This window comes from Hakea prostrata, chromosome 10, assembly GCF_041222555.1.
Source record: "Hakea prostrata isolate BN-2017 chromosome 10, UWA_Hpros_2, whole genome shotgun sequence".
NCBI classification, from domain to species: Eukaryota; Viridiplantae; Streptophyta; class Magnoliopsida; order Proteales; family Proteaceae; genus Hakea; species Hakea prostrata.
In genome coordinates this window covers 4,607,914-4,626,049 of record NC_142609.1, presented here as the reverse complement: position 1 = coordinate 4,626,049, position 18,136 = coordinate 4,607,914, and the positions used below count along the sequence as shown (strand labels likewise).

Here is an 18,136-nt window from a genome sequence, read left to right as displayed (position 1 = left end):
AAATACCTTATATACTTATCTATTTACTTATTTACCATTTTGTCAAGTTACAGTAGTACCCTTAATTAACTGTGGAGAAAAAAATATTTATAATCCATTTTATTCTAAAAAAAATCACCAAATAAAGAATGGTTGAATAAAGCTCAAATAGAAACCGAAAAGGAAGGAAAATCGAATTCAACTCAAATTATAAATTGAATATCACCTAAAATATTTTAAAATAAATGAAGTTTAGTGAATGTGAGAAACCAAATTGGATTTGGATTTTGCTCATTTTTTTAATTCAAAATAAATGAAGTTTAGTAAATGTGGGAAACCAAATCAGATTTGGATTTTTTGTCCATTTCATTAATTCAAAATAGAAGTTTAAGGTAAAATTTACATTTAATCTGGTTTTTATAAATGGAGTAGCATCGTTTTTTGATTTCTTAATTTTAATGAATGGCAAATTAGACATTACATATTCAAACTTAACGGCTACTTAACACCGTTATAAGGAAGGGGGCAATAGTAATTTCGTAAAGAACAGGGTTTTATTAGTAATAAAATCAAACTACAGGGAGCAACAATATTTATCTCTAAAATGTAACACCAACTGAATACTGAATCAAAAAGCGGGTTAAATTAACCAGACCGGATCAAACCAAATGAATGTGATTAAGATTTGGGCCTGACAATTGTGATTTAATGTTTTTATTAAAGAACGGTGGTCTGAGCACAATTTTGACTATTTGGTAAAATTTGTGCTGAGAACACTTGAGGCGATGAATATTTAAAAAAAAAAGGAGAGAAATTCTTATGAAGGCGGGAATAAGTTAAAAGTTGCACGTGAATGAAGTTTGGGTTGAATATTATTTTTTAACGTAATTCTGATGGGTTTTTTATTTTTAAGAACGACGAAACAAATCAAAATTGTCTTGCAAAAAGCCTTCTCAAATGAAAATTTGGGTCAGTTCGTTTCCTGAAAATGAAAGAATAGTCCATTTTATCAAATGCTTTTTGGCTTTCTACGATGTTTTGAGAATGAAAGAAGTATTCTACTAGACGCACCTTAAGGCTGCGTTTGTTTGCTGGAATAAAGGTGGGGTGGGAAAAAAGAGGTGGGAAAATTCTTGAAAGAAGTGTAGATTTTTTACTTTCCTTTAAATCCCAAAATGGTAGATTGTTTGGTTGCTTGGGGCGTGGGAAAGTCGGAGGCAAGTTTCCTTGAATCAAGGAAACTTGTCTGCTGATGTGGCAGCCCAACTTTCCCACCCCATTCCATTTTAAAACCCCACATATTTGGTGGAATTTTGTGGTAAAGTTGGGAAAAGTAAAAAGTAGGACCCATTCCTATCACTTTTCCACAAAATCCTTTCATTTCCTTTCCTTCTCCCTCACACCACTACACATGGGATCCACATGTTTTTTTCCCACCCCACATTTGCAAACAAACAGCTTAAGTATTTTATGGATTTGAATCAGATATTCAAACTTTGTAATCTGTATATCATTTTATGAAGTGCTGGTTTTCGCCAATTGAGAAATCCCATTAATTCATTTTGATACCTTATTATTCTCGCAAAATATTTTTGCCAATGGTAGTAAATATTTTTAGTATTATATTAAATGGGGATTTGTAGCTAAGTAAACAATATCTAAAATCGGATTGAATTAATAATTGAAATTGTATCCAATTTTAGATTTGGTTCGATTCTTAGATCAAACTTGAATCATATGCCATTATGCAATGGAACTAAGTTGAGTAATTAGAATCAAACTAGTTGTCATCCTTACACTCTATAACACTAAAACAAGGAATTTTCAGAGTCACCCCTGAGTTTCTCTTAATATTAATATTAATGGCACTATTGTGTTATCTGATTTATCAATTCAACCCTATATTATTAATATTTATAGTCTCAGTGAATTTTTATTTATTTGCTTTCAATATTATTTCCACATTTTAAAGAAAAATGAAAAAAGAGGAGAAAAAAAATCTATTTAAGAATAAAAATCATAAAGATGCAAGGATAGAAAAAAAGAATGCTTGCAAACCGTAGAAGAAGATGTAAACGAGTTGAGAGTAGGTATTATTGTCTTTTTAAAATGTGTAACTTGTTTACAATTCAACACAGGGCTAATGCTTGCATAGGTCGCACTCGATAAAAAGTTCAAACATTGCGTAGCGGGGGGCCGCTAGGTTGCGGCGCCCCCGCTACTGCATCCCCTCTTTTATTTACCAAAAAAAAAACCTAAAAATAAATTTATGGTTTCTTAGATAATAGTTTTTTATCAAAAAGAATTATGATTATTTGACTCATCAATTTTTTTGGTAAATATAAATGTATATTAAGCAAATCATGTTATATACCTGGTTGAGAAAGATCCTGCAACTAGGGAATGAAATGTGACCAAAATGTCCTATACGGCGTGGACATGTCCTTCCAAGCCAGGGCATCAATACAATAATCTGAAGCCTTTGAACTTTTTACAAAAATGCAAACATCAATGGTAGAACCTAAAACAAATACATCAAATTAGTTGAGGTAGACAAATAACATGAGATGAAGAAGGCTATGTTTGGATACCGGAAAAGAATTTGGAAAACTAGTTAACTTTGGATTTAAGGGTCTTCATCATTATTTTATATTGTTACATATATAATTTTCTTGCATCCAAACACAGCTGTTCGAGCGAGAAGATGGAAACAGACAGGAAAATAATTATTTAAAAAAAAAAAAAAACGGTTTTAATCGGCTGAAAAGACGGGAACGTTGGTGCTCAGGGTGTGAGCTCTCTGTGCACACTTTAGGGGAAAATTGGTGAGAGGGTTTTCAGAAAAAAACAGGCCTTTTTTAGGTTTGAGAAAACATAGAAACAGAGAAGAGAGAGAGAGAGAGAGAGAGAGCTGGAGCGAGATGACGAAATCGGGCGCAGAGAAAAAAAGGGCCCGACGAGTTGCAGCCGTTCAAAACAGCCCCAGAGATTCCAACAATGGTACTCCACCCAGGGTTTGTCTCTTTGTCTTTCTCAATCTCATTCGATCTCACGATCTTAGATTTACTTTACTCTCTGGTTTCAAATAGAAGCAATCGTAATCCAACTCCACATTTTGAATGGGTACTGGTTTTGGGTTTGTTTCCTTAGGCCTTAGTGATCTGTAATGGAGCTCTGTTTCATTGCATGCTGAAAGAAATCTGCGAAATGAAATGCGCAAATTACTGAAATTTTCAATTATGCTTCTTTGACTATTGGTTGTTTTGTTTCTTGTTGCTTTTGACAATTTTGCTTGATTTCTTGATAATGTCTGATTAATTATGCAAGAGAATGCAAATCCGTTGGGTTTCCCATGCCAACCTTTGCGTTTCTGTTCAACACAGGAGGAGTGGGTTTGGTGGTTGGTTTGAATTGAGACGATAATTTTACTGAACTGAGGATGTAAAAGAAGTAAGAACGTAACTGATGTACAATAATGGGTTTTCATTAATGGGAGAATGGCAATAATGCTGAGGTGTCTCTCTTCAAAGGGACTTTTTCTTGTGTGTGTGTAGGGGTGGGGGGCGTTTGGTTTTAAATTTTCAAAAGTTTGATTGTGCTTTGGTTTCTTTGAGATTCTTGACATTCTTGTACTAGTAAAGCTAGAAAATATCCAATGTAAAGTTTCTCAATCTTTATCATAAGGAAGCATTAGGTTTGCCTCTTTTTTCATCGGCTATTGTTCCTGAGTTTTCAAGGAAAAAGGTTCTTCACTTGGAAAGGCCACCACCGATATAAGTATGGGGTATTGCATCTTGTTAACCGGTCTTGTCATTCCGTGTTGTAGTTATCCTCTCTTAATAGGTGGTTCACTGTTTGTTGCCTATCTATTTTGAATTGATCATGCCTACGTATTTAAATGTTGATCGTATTGGCCTATTGGCATAAGGCTACAAGCTAGGAATCCTAGTGATGTGGTCTTAGATTTAAATAGTCAAACCAGAAGACAGACTGGGGTCTTTTTCCAAAACATGAATCTCTTTCTGGGTTAAAACAGGGTAAAAAAGGCTTTTTAAAGGATAGGATTTCATGGTATTTAGGTTATGGAGGATGGGGTAATAAATCATGAGGAAACCAAATATATTAGGTTATGGATGGGCAAAGAATTCATATGAGGGAACTGAGAGAACAATGATTAATCAAATATATTAGGGTATGGATGGGGAAAGAAATGGTAAGTATTCCTGAAGTTTCCCGTCTTTGTAAAGAGCTTCCCGTTCCATCTTTTTGCCATTCTAAAGGTTTGGGGATCTGAACTTCTTGATGATGAATAAACTTTGAGATCAGATAGCTTGTGTATAGAACAGTAACAGAGAAACAAAATAACCAAAGCGTACCACCCAAACTTTGATGCAGATTCATTATCAAATTGGGCATGATCCTACTGGTTTCCAATGTAATAGGTCACTCTGAGGGCCTAAAGTAGGGATAGTTGGGTGATTATGAAATTAGCTTGTATGCTTTTTTTTTTCTCCTTTATTTTTTAAGATTGAACCGTTTTTGCTAGTTTCTACCAGTGGCCCAGTGTAAGTCATAAGATAATTTCTTTTGCTAGACTAATGGAATCTTCTAAGAACTCAGTGAGTCAATTTCAGCTTCCTATGCAGTTTAAGATACTTAATAAGTTAAGGATTGGATTAGATGTTACCTTTTTAGTTAGGAGTTTAATTTCAGTCTTGTAATAGGGGCAAGTATTGAACAGAAATTTGATTAATGAAACAGAAAAGTGTTTGTAGATCAAAATATGAAGAAGAAAGCCCAAAATGCTGTTCATGGACTTTATCCAGATAGCAGTAGCACAACCATGATTGTTTTGACTGGGCTTTCTTTTTAGAAAAATCTTGTGTCCCTAACAGGTGGAGAAAACATCTACCATAATGCTGCCGAAGTTTAGTTTCTGTTTTCAGTTTTGGAAAGTCCAATTTTATTTCATTGGAGTAGAAACTTTGGTACTGTTTAATTGCAGTTTGTTACCATTTTTACGAGTTTCTTTGTTGATATGTGGTAGTTAGATCTATAGGAAGTTTATAGTTTAGTTGCTTAGCTAGTCAGAGTCTCTATTTTAGTTGCTTTGCTTTTGTTTAGAAGTCTTTATTTTCTTAAGTTTCAATGTTGAGAAGCTTAGGCTAAGCTATAAATAGCCCCATCGGTTGTACCTTAACTTATTGGAAAATGTTATTGCTTTGCAAGTATTTGGTGTGAGAGGACTTGTTTCAGCAGCAGATAGAGCTGCAGGTGAGAGGCCTGTGGCTGAAATAGCCTATTGTCCCTATCCCCTTTTCTTCCATACCCCTTCTTTTTTGTCCTATATATTTTGATATTCTTCTTTTATATCTTAACAGAAAACAAAGCATTAAAAGTTTCATTTATGTAATATGTTTATCCTAATTTTGTTTATCTGGGCTGCAGTCGATCTCCCACTGGTATCCCTCACTATGGTCGACTTTTGCATCAAGTGTATATTACTGAGTTGATTGTCCGAGTATATTACTGCGTTGGACTCAGAACCTTTTCCAAAGTCATAGGCAAACTAAAACCAAAACTGTGCTTGCTTTGCTATTCCCCAGCTTATGAGTATAACTAGGGCTGTACTGAACTCACTAAAAATCATAGCAGATAAAACTAAATCACTGTTATAGGTATTGCGCATCCAAAAATAACTAATCCACCACCTGAGCAATGAATGAACTCCTAACAGCAAAGGAGAACACCATCAGTAAGACTGAAATCAGGTCCTTGTCTTAGTCTTTGATACTCATCATATGTTTAGTATAAACACTTCTCTAAGTTTTTTTTATTTTTTATTTTAATTATTAATTTGTATTGAATTTCTCCCCTTCTGATTTCTTCATGATGTTTATGTTTCAGAAACAAGCTGCTGGGAAGGATTTATTTCAGTTGTTTGCTGAGAAGGTGAGGGACCATAAGGAGCTAGAATCTAGATGGGCGGTTTTACAGGAAACACGGGTGGAGTATTTCAGAGGGAAGGGTTTTGTTAGCTTCTTGAAAGCCCATCCAGAGCTAAGAGAAATACTGGAGTCTGATAAAAATTTGGAAGTGGATGAGATTGTCAACGTTCTTCTGAGAAAGAGTCTTTTAGTGAGATGTGATCGTGTAGTGAAAACTGTACGGCCTGGGAAGAAGAAGTTATCAACATGGCCAGCTCATTTAGAGTTATACCCCGTACGTTCTCTTCTCTATATTGCTGCTTTTGTTTAAGTGTTTCTTCATCCAAGTAGCATTAGCATCTGGAGCTCTAGAGATCCTGATTTTACTGATTCAGCCTTCTTGTTGGACTTTCCTTGACTTAGTCCAGTTCCAACTTATGTTGCTTCTTTGGATAGGAAGTTTTTAATATTTTGACCTCTATTGATCCAAGTGGTAGTGTTATTTTTGTTAGGTTGATTGATTGATGACTGGATGGGGTTTTTATTTATTTTTACATATTTGACTTATGATGTATCACATGTATTTTGCTTGTTTTACTCCATTCTCTATGTTTCCTGCCCAGTATTTTCTGTTGGTGGTCTCTCTTCAAAGAGACTTTACAATTGAAACATTATTAATGAAATCAAGCTCTTTTCTGAATAAATTGTATGATTTGTTTTTTGATCCTCAACCTTTAGAGGTCAGGCTAGATTGGAGCTTGTCTGACATTCTTCGGTGTAGCTTCAATTGAATGATGGTCAGTTCTTCCAAGATCTTTAGGAGAACCAACTCAAATGGGACCAAGAAAGGGTGTCTTGATCTTGGGATATGGGTTGAATATTTTAGGGATGAGGAATTGGGGTCTACAAGTGTTTGAATGGGCTGAAACTTGGATGGAATGTAGGTAATGATTAAGGATATGATCCCCCAAGTTTGGTTGGGTTTGGATGGTGAAGTTAGAAGATACGAGGGACGGTTTGTTTGGGATGTTTTAGGGAGTCTGAAAATTTGTGAAAAATGAAAATAAAAATAAAGGGTGAGATGGAAGGGGGATGGGAAATTACTGTAGAAGCCTTGTGGTCAGCTGCGATGAAGACGGACAAAACTGAAGGATGGTTGAATTCATAGCTGTAGAGGAATCTCAGCTTGACTTCATTAGAGACCCTTTCCCTTGAGCACCTGGAGCTACTTTTCCATTGCTGGAGCATGTTATTCTCCATGAATAACAAACACATAGGCTTCAATAGCTGATTTAGTTAATATGCAAACTGTGGCTTTTACATGTGATGGATGGCTATTTATAGCCTAACATATACTAGTTTCTAATAAAATAGAACATCATAGTTGTATTACAAGTGTTCGAATGGGCTGAATCTTGAGTCGAATGTAGGTATTGATCTAGAGATATGATCTCCAAAATTTGGTTGGGTTTGGATGGTGAAATTAGAAGATATGAGGGATGGCTTGTTTTGGGGTGTTTTAGGGAGTCTGTTAATTCATGAAAAATAAAAATAAAGGGTGAGATGGGAGGGGGACGGGAAAGTGCTGTCTTACCAAATACTTGGAACAGAAGTGATGTAAACCTAGTTTTAGGGTTAAGAGTTTTTGTGAATTTCCCCTAAAACTAAGGGCTGCCCAGAATCTTCCAGCAAAGAGAATTATTATTCTAGGATGTGTTAGGGTGGGTTTAAACAATTAAAATCTTGCTGTAATGTTGATTTCTGATCTGATTTTTAACAAGGAGGGATTGAAAACTAAGGTTTTGGGATTTCGGCTAGATGGGAGAATGGACTATTATTGTTGTTTTGTAATTTCAGATCTAATTCTAATTGAATTAGAGTGTAAGTGAGGGTTTAGGATGAACTAGGGTTTAGTTCAAGAGGTTGAAGATGAATTGCAGAAATTTAGGGAAGAAGAGGAATTGCAGAAATTTTTAAAAGAGTTATGGTTTCAGGTTTTAGATGAAATTAAGGGTAGGGATGGGTTGTCCAAATAGGAGGGAAAGGGGAGGCAAAGGGGGTGGGGATTAGGGGTTTAACAGGGAAGGGGTACCCTGCTGCCGCAGGAAAGAAGAAGCAAGGGGGAGGGGGGAAAGAGAAGAGAGGGTGCGCAGGGGCAGGGGAGGGGTGGGGGATCCTTGCGTGGGTAGGGAAGAGAGGGGGATGGGGGCTATGGTGTTTACTTGGTGGAGGCTGCTGTGATGATTAAAGGCTGCTGGAGTTTTAGAATAGTTGTTGATTGTTGATGAAGAAGGTTTTAGAATCTGCCGTGGCCCTCCAAAAGAGAACCACGACCTAGTTTCTCTTTAACACTTTAATTTTATTCAATTAAACTTGAAGAATTACAAAGAAAGAATAGGCTATTTATAGCCTACTAAAAGAACTAGACTCTAAGTGGGATTCCTTTAGGGCCTGTTTGGTTAAATGAGTCCCGAGATTTCAAATCTATGGAGTCATAATTCATAAAATTAACTATTTGGCTGACCAGAATCTGTGGAATGAAATCTTGTGGATTCATCCTGAAAAAATGTTTGGTCGACATGATTTTTGTGAATGCACAAATGTTTAGTGCTTTTATAGTAGGGGTGAAATCTGGATTTCACCCTATGCCCATAAATCTACAGATTCACGTTTTTAGTATAAAAAGATGAATCTCTAGATTTCATGAATCCAGAGATTTTCACAACCAAACAGGTATAAATCTCGCATTCATGAATCTAGAGATTTGGAATCTTTGGATTCATGTAACCAAACAGGCCCTTTTAGATTAGGACCCCACCACATAATCTTGACAATTGAAATATAAAATTCGAAACATTTAAAGGTCCCTAACGGACACATGCTGAAATAAAACTTTAAATTAACTTAAACTCTAATAGGTACATGTTTGAATTCTATTTTAATTAAAACTACAATTGCCACATGTGCTAGAGTTTGAAAGAACCAAGTACTCAATAACTAACTCAACTACTAACTCAAAATAGACTTCCTTAGCAAACTGGACTCTGTAATTGAACTGGAATTAAATTCCAGCCATAGAAAAAGTTTGAGGGAAACTCAAGTTTTGACTAGGTGAAAATGGAAAACTTAGGTGGAAACCTGGGAAATTTCGAGGAAACTTGAGATTTTTTGTGCAATTTTTGACGTCAAGTTTCAATAGGTTTTAGGGAGTATTTTGGGGTGGGATTATGCATTTAAGCTAATTAGAGTATGAAGAACTCATTGGCACATGCATTTTTGGTAAAAAAAAATCAATGTAGATGTGTCATTTAATGTACATAATATCAATGTAGAGTTGTTCGAGAAGTACACTATAAAGTTAAGTACATAACATTCAATATATAAGTTCTAAGTTCAAAACATCAAATAAAAGGGAAGTACAACTTAGTGCCAAAAGGAGTGCTTCGGTGGATCCATTCTGTGAGTCGAGTAGTACTGTGCCTACAACATCCTCTCCTTTGACCAACGAATTTAGATATCCTATAACATGTTATGCCAATGGTTGTCAAGGTAATTGACAACTGCAGTTCTATAATCCTAGTTATCAACATGCCTAAGATAACCGGTTTGAGGGAATACACAATTTGGATAGGGAAGTTCTAATGAAGGGGGTATTGGTCGTGGTATTTGGGGAAACATAAAAGAAAAAAAAAATTGAAAATTTGGGGAAACCGTGAAACTTGTAGGAAAAAGTCCCAGGTTTCCCTCGAATTTTTTCTCATGAATCAGCTGGTCCAGCTGGGTTGAACTAGTTTTTGACCTAGTTGGGGGAAATTTCCCAGTTTCGCATGGTTTCGATCAAAATTTGGGTTTTTTTCAATTCCCTCATGGTTTTGTTTCGAGCTCCTGGAAATGCTCGCCTGAAATTTTGAGGGTTTTGATCGAATTTTGTTCCATGATTCCAGCAACTACTTAGGGCGGAAAAAGCCCAAAATACCCCTCCTGCGGGGTTTGGCCAGCCTAGGGGGCTTCGTAGAGCCTCTTGTGGCCCCACTTAAGGTTTTGGCTAGGGGTCCAAGTTGTGATCACATCTATAAGCCTTGTGGACAAAACTCATATTGCTCCTTATCTTATCCTTCCTGGTTTTGCCACTCATCCATCTTAGCATCCTCATTTCTGCTACATTGAGTCTATGTACATTATTTTTTTAAACAGCCCAACACTATGCACCACACATTATAGTTGGTTGAACGACGGTCCTATAGAGTTTACCTTCAAGCTTTAGAGGAAAACGTCGATCACATAAGACCCTGGGCGCACCTCTCCACTTCATCCATAATTCTTTGGGAAACATCATCTTATATATCACATTTTTTATTTATGATCAAACCAAGGTACCTAAAACAAACACTCTGAGTAATCTCATTTTCTTCAAGTTTCACTAACTCACCGTTTGCCCATCATGACCAAAGTTACGAACTAGACGTTCTGTCTTCGTTCTACTTAGTTTAAAGTCTTAAAGCTGCTCTCCATGATTCTAACTTGGTATTAATCCCTACTTGAGCCTTATCTATCAACACAATATCATTAGCAAAAAGCATATACCAAGGAACCTCGTCTTGGATGTCTTTGGTTAATTCATCCATTATACGTGCAAATAAATATGGACTTAAAGTTGATCCTTGATGTAGTTCAACTATAATGGGAATTCATTACTTTGTCCTCCCAATGTTCTTACTTGCCACTGAAGCATCATACATATCCCTAACTATGTCCTCATATGTACTTGCAACACTTCTTTTCTCTAGTATTTGCCGAATTAATGCTCTAGGAACTCCATAAGCTTTTTCTAGGTCAATAAATACCATATAAAGGTCTTTCCTACACTCTCTATACCTTTTCATAAGTCTCCTAATTAGGTAAATAGCCTCCATGATATCTTACTTTGAATCCTTGTGCCCAATTAGTCCCCTTGGCCTTGGCCAGATGGGAAAAAAGCTAGTCATCTTTTTTTAACCTTACCATCCCTATGGAAATTTGTAAACATCTATTAACATGCAAAAAGATGGCCAGACTTTCCATGTTACAAATGGATGATGGGTTGTAGACTTGCACATGTCCTTGTGGGAGAGGTCAGGTTCATAGTTAAAGCTTGGTGCTTGAGGAGGTCCAAGGTCATGGCTGGTCCACTTCTTGTGTATGCAAAAAAATGCATGCTTTGTGTCTCTGAGCGACACCAAGCTAACGCCTTGTATGCCTTGTGGTTGGGAAGTCCCTTTTTTTGACATGTATATTTGGATTTCAATTTCTTGGGGGTTTTAAATAATCAAAATTTAATCCATAGTACCACTTAGTTTTGGTGGTTCATTTTATTACCATGAAATGAGAAGCATGGGATCATTTTAATATTAAAGAAATTTGGTCAACTGAGGGCTGAGGTCATCTGTAGAATGGTCGTATGGCCTAGGCGCACAACACTTATTTGACATCATAGAGGCAAGTATAAGTATAATACTATTTTCTTATTTAAATAAATGATAAATCATAATCATATGTTATTATGCTATGTTGCTATTGTATTATGATGAGTTAATCTTTTTTTTTAAATGATAATCTTGCATTTTTACGACTTTAATATTGTTTTAGCTTATAAGTAGAACTGTATATGTTCTAATGAGCTATTTGTGGCACATAAAATGATCATATAAAATAAATGTAAACTAGAATATGTTATTTGCCAAAGCAGTGCCTAATTGCCATGGTGCTTTGGGGAGACCTCAAACGCTGTTACTTTACTGCTTTGATAACTATGGTTGTGTTGACATGAGAATTGAAATCATTGCATGAGTGAAGTGGAAAAAAAAAAGAGGGCGGGAGAAACAAAATCGTGCTGGGTCCATTCCTACAGTCACTGCAGTAAACGCTTGCCTTTACATGGGTATAAACTAGTGAACTAAGATATTGATGATATCAATAATTTATGTAAGCAGTTGGAAGCTTTATTCAATTCAAGAACTTCATATTCTCCCTATATTGTATGTAACACATGTAAAGGTTACATATTAAGTTATTTCTGGCATTGTTGATGTGCCTCTTTCTGTAATTCCAAATTTCTGTCTAGATCAACAGTGTTCCCCCCCCCCCCCAGTGTCTGTGTTGTTGGGGGGGGGGGGTTTTTGTGTGCGGATCAAATTTTGATTTGTAACTTGTTCTTCTCATTGGATCCTTTTTGCAGGATCAAGTTTTCTCAGATAATGATGCTTTCTTTGCATGGACATTTGTGAAACGACGGCCCCTGTGGCAGACAATTCTCTCATTTCTGTGGCCTGTTTTGACACTTGCAATTTGCTTGTTTCCTGTATTTCCTCACGGGTGCAAGATTCTAGTACTCTACACCTGTGCTGGGGCTCTTCTACTTATATTCACCTTGCTGTTTGGTAAGTTTTGGTTTTTCTAAAAATTTTCATAACATTGTTGATGACTTCGTTTCTATAGCTCATAACCTTGAGAAAATTCTGCCATCTTGCATAGGTATCATTGTAGACTTCTAGTATGAAATGCATTTCTATGAAGGACAAAGTTGCTCAAATATGGCTTTGTTCATTTGTTTCATTTGTAAATGTTGGGTTTCTAGAAAATCCTAAAGGATTAGGTTCTTTCTTGAAAACCAGAATAGCAGTGAATGGAAGAAAGACCACATTTGAGAAATTCTTAAAAACTTGAAAGCAGTACTGGTCAATGGACTATTAATGGAGTCCAATCTAAATGTCTGATCTGAAGTCATGATAGTGTACTACCACTAGAGGTTGATTCTACAAATAACCAAAACTGTATGTAGATGATCAAACAGCCATTGGATGTAGTAATAACAGTAAAATTTCAAACTAAAGTCATACTAAGCTGTGGATAACAACTAACAGAGATTCCTAGAAATTAAAGAACAAATGAATGTCTGAACAAAAAACCAGATATTACTAATCTAAGCTAAATCCATAATAGACGGACTAGATGAAATTTTTGAAATTTCTTGATGCAGGTAACATGTCTATATGTATCCACTGGAACAAGCCCCAAAGCTAGCTCAGCAAGGTTGTGGGATATGATTTGGATCTGAATATTCCATGGTTGAGAAAGAATATCTCTAAACCAGATAGAATTGTGAATTGAAGTCGGTTTTATGACTATCTCAACTCAAAAAGTAAGGGTTTAGGCTTTTATTTTGGGTAGTTGATTGAGAATTGAGATACATAAGGACATAGTTTATAGTGGTCGGATGGCTCTGGAGAGATTTGGATTAATGGAGTGTATTGATGGATGGGGCAGGCTTTTGAGATATGGATTAAAAAGTTATGGTAATAGGGTGGAACTTGCGAAGAACTGAGGTAATGATATATGGGGATGATCCATGAAGTTTAGGACTGCTAATGGTCAGATTGCTGTAGATCTAGTTTGAATTTTGGGTTTCTTCAGGAGTACGAAAAAAGAAGGGAAAATTATGTGATTAGCCACTTTTAGGTTTTCATTTACAAAAATAACCACTCAATGTTTCACTTAACAAAATTAGCTAAAACTAAGTTCGGGTTTACAAAACTAGCCAAAATAGTGATTTTTCATTCCTTTGACATTTTTAACCCCTAAAACTAACCACATTAAAAAGGGAAAATCACTATTTTGTTCAAAAGGGGAAAATCACTAATTTTTCATTCTCTTTGGACATGTTTACCCCCATATTGGTATGATTAATTTAGGGGTAAAAATGTCCAAATGGATGAAAATTCACTATTTTGGCTAGTTTTGTAAACCTAAACTCAGTTTTAGATAGTTTTGTTAAGTGAAACTTGGAGTGGTTATTTTTGTAAATAAAAACTTAAAACTAGCTAATCAAGTAATTTTCCCAAAAAAGAAAGGGGAAAAAAGGAATTTTTGGGTTGGGGAATTTAGAAGGTAAGAAGAACAACTGGGGATGGGGGTGATACAACTTACAGTTTTAGAAGAAAACAGCAGGTTAAATTGCTGATAGGAAGATTAGACCTTGTTATGAATTTTGGGATTTTTAAGGTACTATGAAAATAAAATAAAAGAATAGAAAAAGGATAAATATTGTTTTGGGTTTGAAGATTAGAAGGGACTGGTATTGGAGTTGGTGATAATTGAACTTATTGTTGTTGAGGACATTCTTGAACAGCAGATTGAATGACGAAATATATTCTTAGGAGGAAGCGAGGAGAAGAAAAGAAGAGAAGGAATCAGAAATTGACTTACATACTGAAAAGGAAAGGACTAACCCAATCCTTAACCTATTGACTGACCTAAACTAACTAGGAAAGTAGGAAAAGGGGATCATTTCATTAGTTTTGTTCGAGTCCCTTCAAGTTGGCCAATTACAAAGTAGACCTGTGGAAGCAAGGCCAAATACATTTATGATCCAATCCCAGACTTTTTTATTTATTTATTTTTGGGGTGGGGGGGGGGGGGGTAAATCTGATTCTTGGTGGTGAATTTTGTGTCAGCTGGCTTCAAACTTTCTTTGATGGGAAGCTGAGCCTTCAAGAGTGGAAAAGGATGAAATGATTAGTGTAGGTTTAATAAAAAACCACAGCCTCCCGCCAAGAATCTGAAAAATGACCATTTTGGATATTGTTTATTATGCCAACCAACCTTAGTTCAGTGTGTATTGTTCCCATCAATTTGTTTTTTCTGCTTTGGTTTTCTTTCTTCTTCTTTCTTTTTTTTTCTTTCTTTCTTACTAATTCTTCATTTTTTTTGGTGTGTGTGCGTGTGTGTTTTTTTTTTTTTTGGGGGGGGGGGGGTGTTGGAAGGTGTAAATGCTTGTACCACTTGAGTAGACAACTGAAGTTGAGTACAATAGCACTTGAATAGAGAACTTTAGTACTTATACTTTAGACAAAACTTGGACACTGGAGACTAATATCAAAATCTCTAAATTGTGGAGACCGTTATGCAGACTGAAGAAACAAATAAATAAAGGCTGAAAGGACATTCCAGCCGGCTTAATTTGGCAGAAATTAATGACTCTTATTACTAACCAAAAATTAACAGTACCGAGGGAGGAAAAAAAGTGTGAGACTGCCAACTACTTGGACAGTTGGCTTAAAAAGTGGGGGCGGGGGGGGGGGGTTCATTTGGACTTCCTCTCGCATCCCTAGCCAGGGTACCTTCATTAGCATCCAACCCATCTACAGTGGAAAATTATGGGACTCTGCCGTCGCTTCAGAATTGATATTATGAATGTAATTTGAGCCAATAGACAATGACAGGAAGTTCAGCCCCTCCCATATTGTATAAAGTAACAACCATTTTTGTTTCTTGGCTTCTCTAGAGCTGTGGCAGAACTTCTAGAAGACAAGAAAGAACACCTGTCATCCTGAAAGAACTTAATGCAAATTATTCCTTACCAAGCCAACCCATTACTTATTTTGGTGTACATATTGTTATTGGTGAAGCCCAATTTCACCAAACCCGAATGTTCATTCTATAGTTGCAATTGTTTCTTATATTTAGTTTGCAGTAGGCGGAAACTTTGTTCAATTGGTTCTGCTTGTTTGATGTGTTTCCATTTCTTATGGTCATTCATTTATTTGCAGTTAGATCATTAATCTTTGGCACAATGTGGATCATTCTTGGGAAACGTGTCTGGTTTTTTCCAAATATCCTTGCTGAAGAAGCCACGTTGCAAGAATTATTCCGGTTTTGGCCCAAGAAGGATGAAGAGGAAAAGCCTAAGTGGACTGCAAGGCTTTTTTATGCACTGGTGGGAGTGCTGGTCATATTACTGCTTAGGCATCATGCTCCTGATGAGGCTGCCAGAGCCAGGTCAGTATCTTCTGAAATCCCATTTCCCAGGCACTTGTGAATTTGGTTCCCTGTTGAACTAGCCTATCAAGGCCACTGAATGATTGAGTTTATGAACACCCCCCCAGGCCCACCAAAAAAAAGGAAAAAAAAGAAAAAGAAAAATGTTTGAAATCATGATTGCTGGCATGAACATTTGATGGAGTTGTTCCAAGAAATCAATCAATGCCTGTATAATATGACCAAATTGTATCTTCTTTCATGCCCAGATCAGAGAGAGGCAAATTATTGTCCTATTTCCACATTCTTCCTTGTGCTTCAGCCCTGTCGCAACCCCTAGGCTGTCTACACCTATACATTTTCTGAACATAAATTGAATGCTTGCTTTCTTTTTTGAAGTTTTTGTGGTTCACTTTACCAAATATACTAATTTTGCAGGTACCAAAAGCGGGTCTCCAATATTATTGATGATGTTTTGGAGTGGTCCCCGAGATTGGCTTTGTCAGGAATGATGGAGAAACAACCGACTGTGGTTAATGCAACAACTGAGACCAACCACTCTACAGGAGCGGAGACTAGTTCAACCCAACATGAAGGCACGGAGACAAGTTCAGCCCAACATGAAGACGAAGAAATTATTCCTAGTGAACAAGATGAGCATGTATAATTCCCCAAGCCATGACATACGAAGTTGTTCAACATGAAATATTCACATTGGGCCTGTTTTCTGCCTGTAGAATTTGTAATTCAACTAACTATATATGAGCATTTTAAGATACTTGTTTTGATTTCCTCCACACACCCCCCCCCCCCCCTCTCCTCTCTCTCTTTTCTTTTCTTTTTCCTTGGTAAAGCTACTGGTCCCAACTTTTACAATTGCTTTATTGGTTTAATCTGACACACTTGCATCTGGTGGGATACACAGTGTGAATCTCAACATCCTTAATTTGATAATCAACAGCCAAAACAAGGCTTTGCTACTGAGCTAGGTAATACCCCTTTAGTTGAAATTTCATAATCTCTTCTTACTTGGGTGAGTTTCCTATCTTCCTTTTCTTTTGGTTGTTGTGGTAGAACATAGTGATTGAGGTTTAAAGTTCAAATTTGAGATGGGGAGGACCACAAACTTTCCCTGATCTGTCTTCTAAAACTTGATTACTAAAAGGACTTCAGGGAAGTGATTATGTCAGAAAGAATTTAGCATTTAGATTAGTATAAAAATTAGTGACCAAATGATCTGTGTTTTAAACCCTAAGGTGCTTTGAATAGTTCAAAATTTGACCCAGTTTCTTTTCACAATCCAAGCTGAGCAATGAGCATGGTTTCATGCATGCTGATGCGATGTGGCAGTTTTGAAGCCATTACAACCATAAATTAATTATCAGAGACTTAATTCAACATAATAATAATAGATGGTTGACCCCTACCTTGTTCTTGGTGATAAAAAAAAGAACCCATTTAACCTCTTGTGAAGCCCTGACATATAAGAACTTTCTGATTCTTCTTTCTCTCTCCCCCTCCCTCCCAACAAAAAAAAGAGAACTTCTGTCATAGAAAACATGGTGTGGTATAGAACACCTTAGTGGGAAATGGAAGTTTAATTAATTATCATTATTACTTCAAACAAATTTGGTGGAGAACAACACCATTAATGATCTCCAATAAGAACTAAAGGATCAAACTTTCCTTCAGTGATGAATCATCTAAGCTCTCTAATTGAGTGGAAGAAAAGAAAAGCTATATGTAATCATGAATGCCAGAACATGGGTGTTGATGAAAATGGACCTGGTCTCCACATTCTTCTTTTCCCTCCACTTATTTAATGGTAGTGGGTTCTTATATTAAATTCATACTCAAGAAAAATTCTTCTTCTCACCTTGAATCATATGATGTCAACATAAAGAACTAGTTTATTGATGTTTCTCCTATAGAGTGTTTGAAAGTTCAATAGTAATTATCATTTTAATTTAATGTCTTAATTTTTTTTATTCAATGCATACCATGCCAAAAACCATTAAAAGTTAGGTCTCCAATTGTTTTTAGTTTCTTTTATTTTTTCTAAGAGGTGCTTGCACTAATTTGATAAGTAAGGAGTTTAGATCTTCTACTCTGAGTAGGAGATACTCTTGAGCATCGATAAAATCGACTGCAAGTGTGTTATTGTTCCAAACATTTGATGAAGAAGTGTGAGGAGAATACAAATCTCTAATCTTATGGATAGAAAATTTCAAATCCAACCACTTGAGCTTTTTTTATATAGCCAAAAGATAATGAGAATAACAACCAAGTTTCCCTTTTTCCTACCATAAATTGCTTTCGTGTTTTCTTTTGCTCTTTTAGGATTTCCTTGCTTATTTTGTTTGAAACTTTTGACCAACGAGTTTTATTATTATTATTTGTATTTAGATTTTTATATTTGATTATTAGAAAATGAGAGA

General features: G+C 36.0%; 1 protein-coding gene across 2 annotated transcripts; it reads left to right on the top strand.

The window, feature by feature from the left end:
- The first annotated feature begins 2,759 nt into the window (after nt 1-2,759).
- Nucleotides 2,760-17,012, top strand: LOC149001620 (translocation protein SEC62-like). 2 transcript variants are annotated; one of them, XM_089137949.1, is made up of 5 exons: nt 2,760-2,993; nt 5,887-6,201; nt 12,121-12,322; nt 15,491-15,719; nt 16,137-17,011. In XM_089137949.1, exons 1-5 carry the CDS (start codon nt 2,901-2,903, stop codon nt 16,363-16,365), a joined length of 1,068 nt encoding a protein of 355 aa, XP_088994075.1. In that variant the 5' UTR covers nt 2,760-2,900; the 3' UTR covers nt 16,366-17,011. The 2 variants fall into 2 exon arrangements, with proteins under 2 accessions (XP_088994075.1, XP_088994076.1); XM_089137950.1 differs by having other exon boundaries at nt 2,890-2,979; nt 16,137-17,012.
- The last annotated feature ends 1,124 nt before the right edge of the window (nt 17,013-18,136 follow it).

Bases quoted from the DNA above. Each gene is read 5' to 3' on its own strand.
- LOC149001620 (XM_089137949.1), top strand. From the start codon at position 2,901: ATGACGAAATCGGGCGCAGAGAAAAAAAGGGCCCGACGAGTTGCAGCC. The intron at 6,202-12,120 runs GTACGTTCTCTT...TCCTTTTTGCAG, and splicing joins CTCATTTAGAGTTATACCCC to GATCAAGTTTTCTCAGATAA. The intron at 12,323-15,490 runs GTAAGTTTTGGT...ATTTATTTGCAG, and splicing joins TATATTCACCTTGCTGTTTG to TTAGATCATTAATCTTTGGC.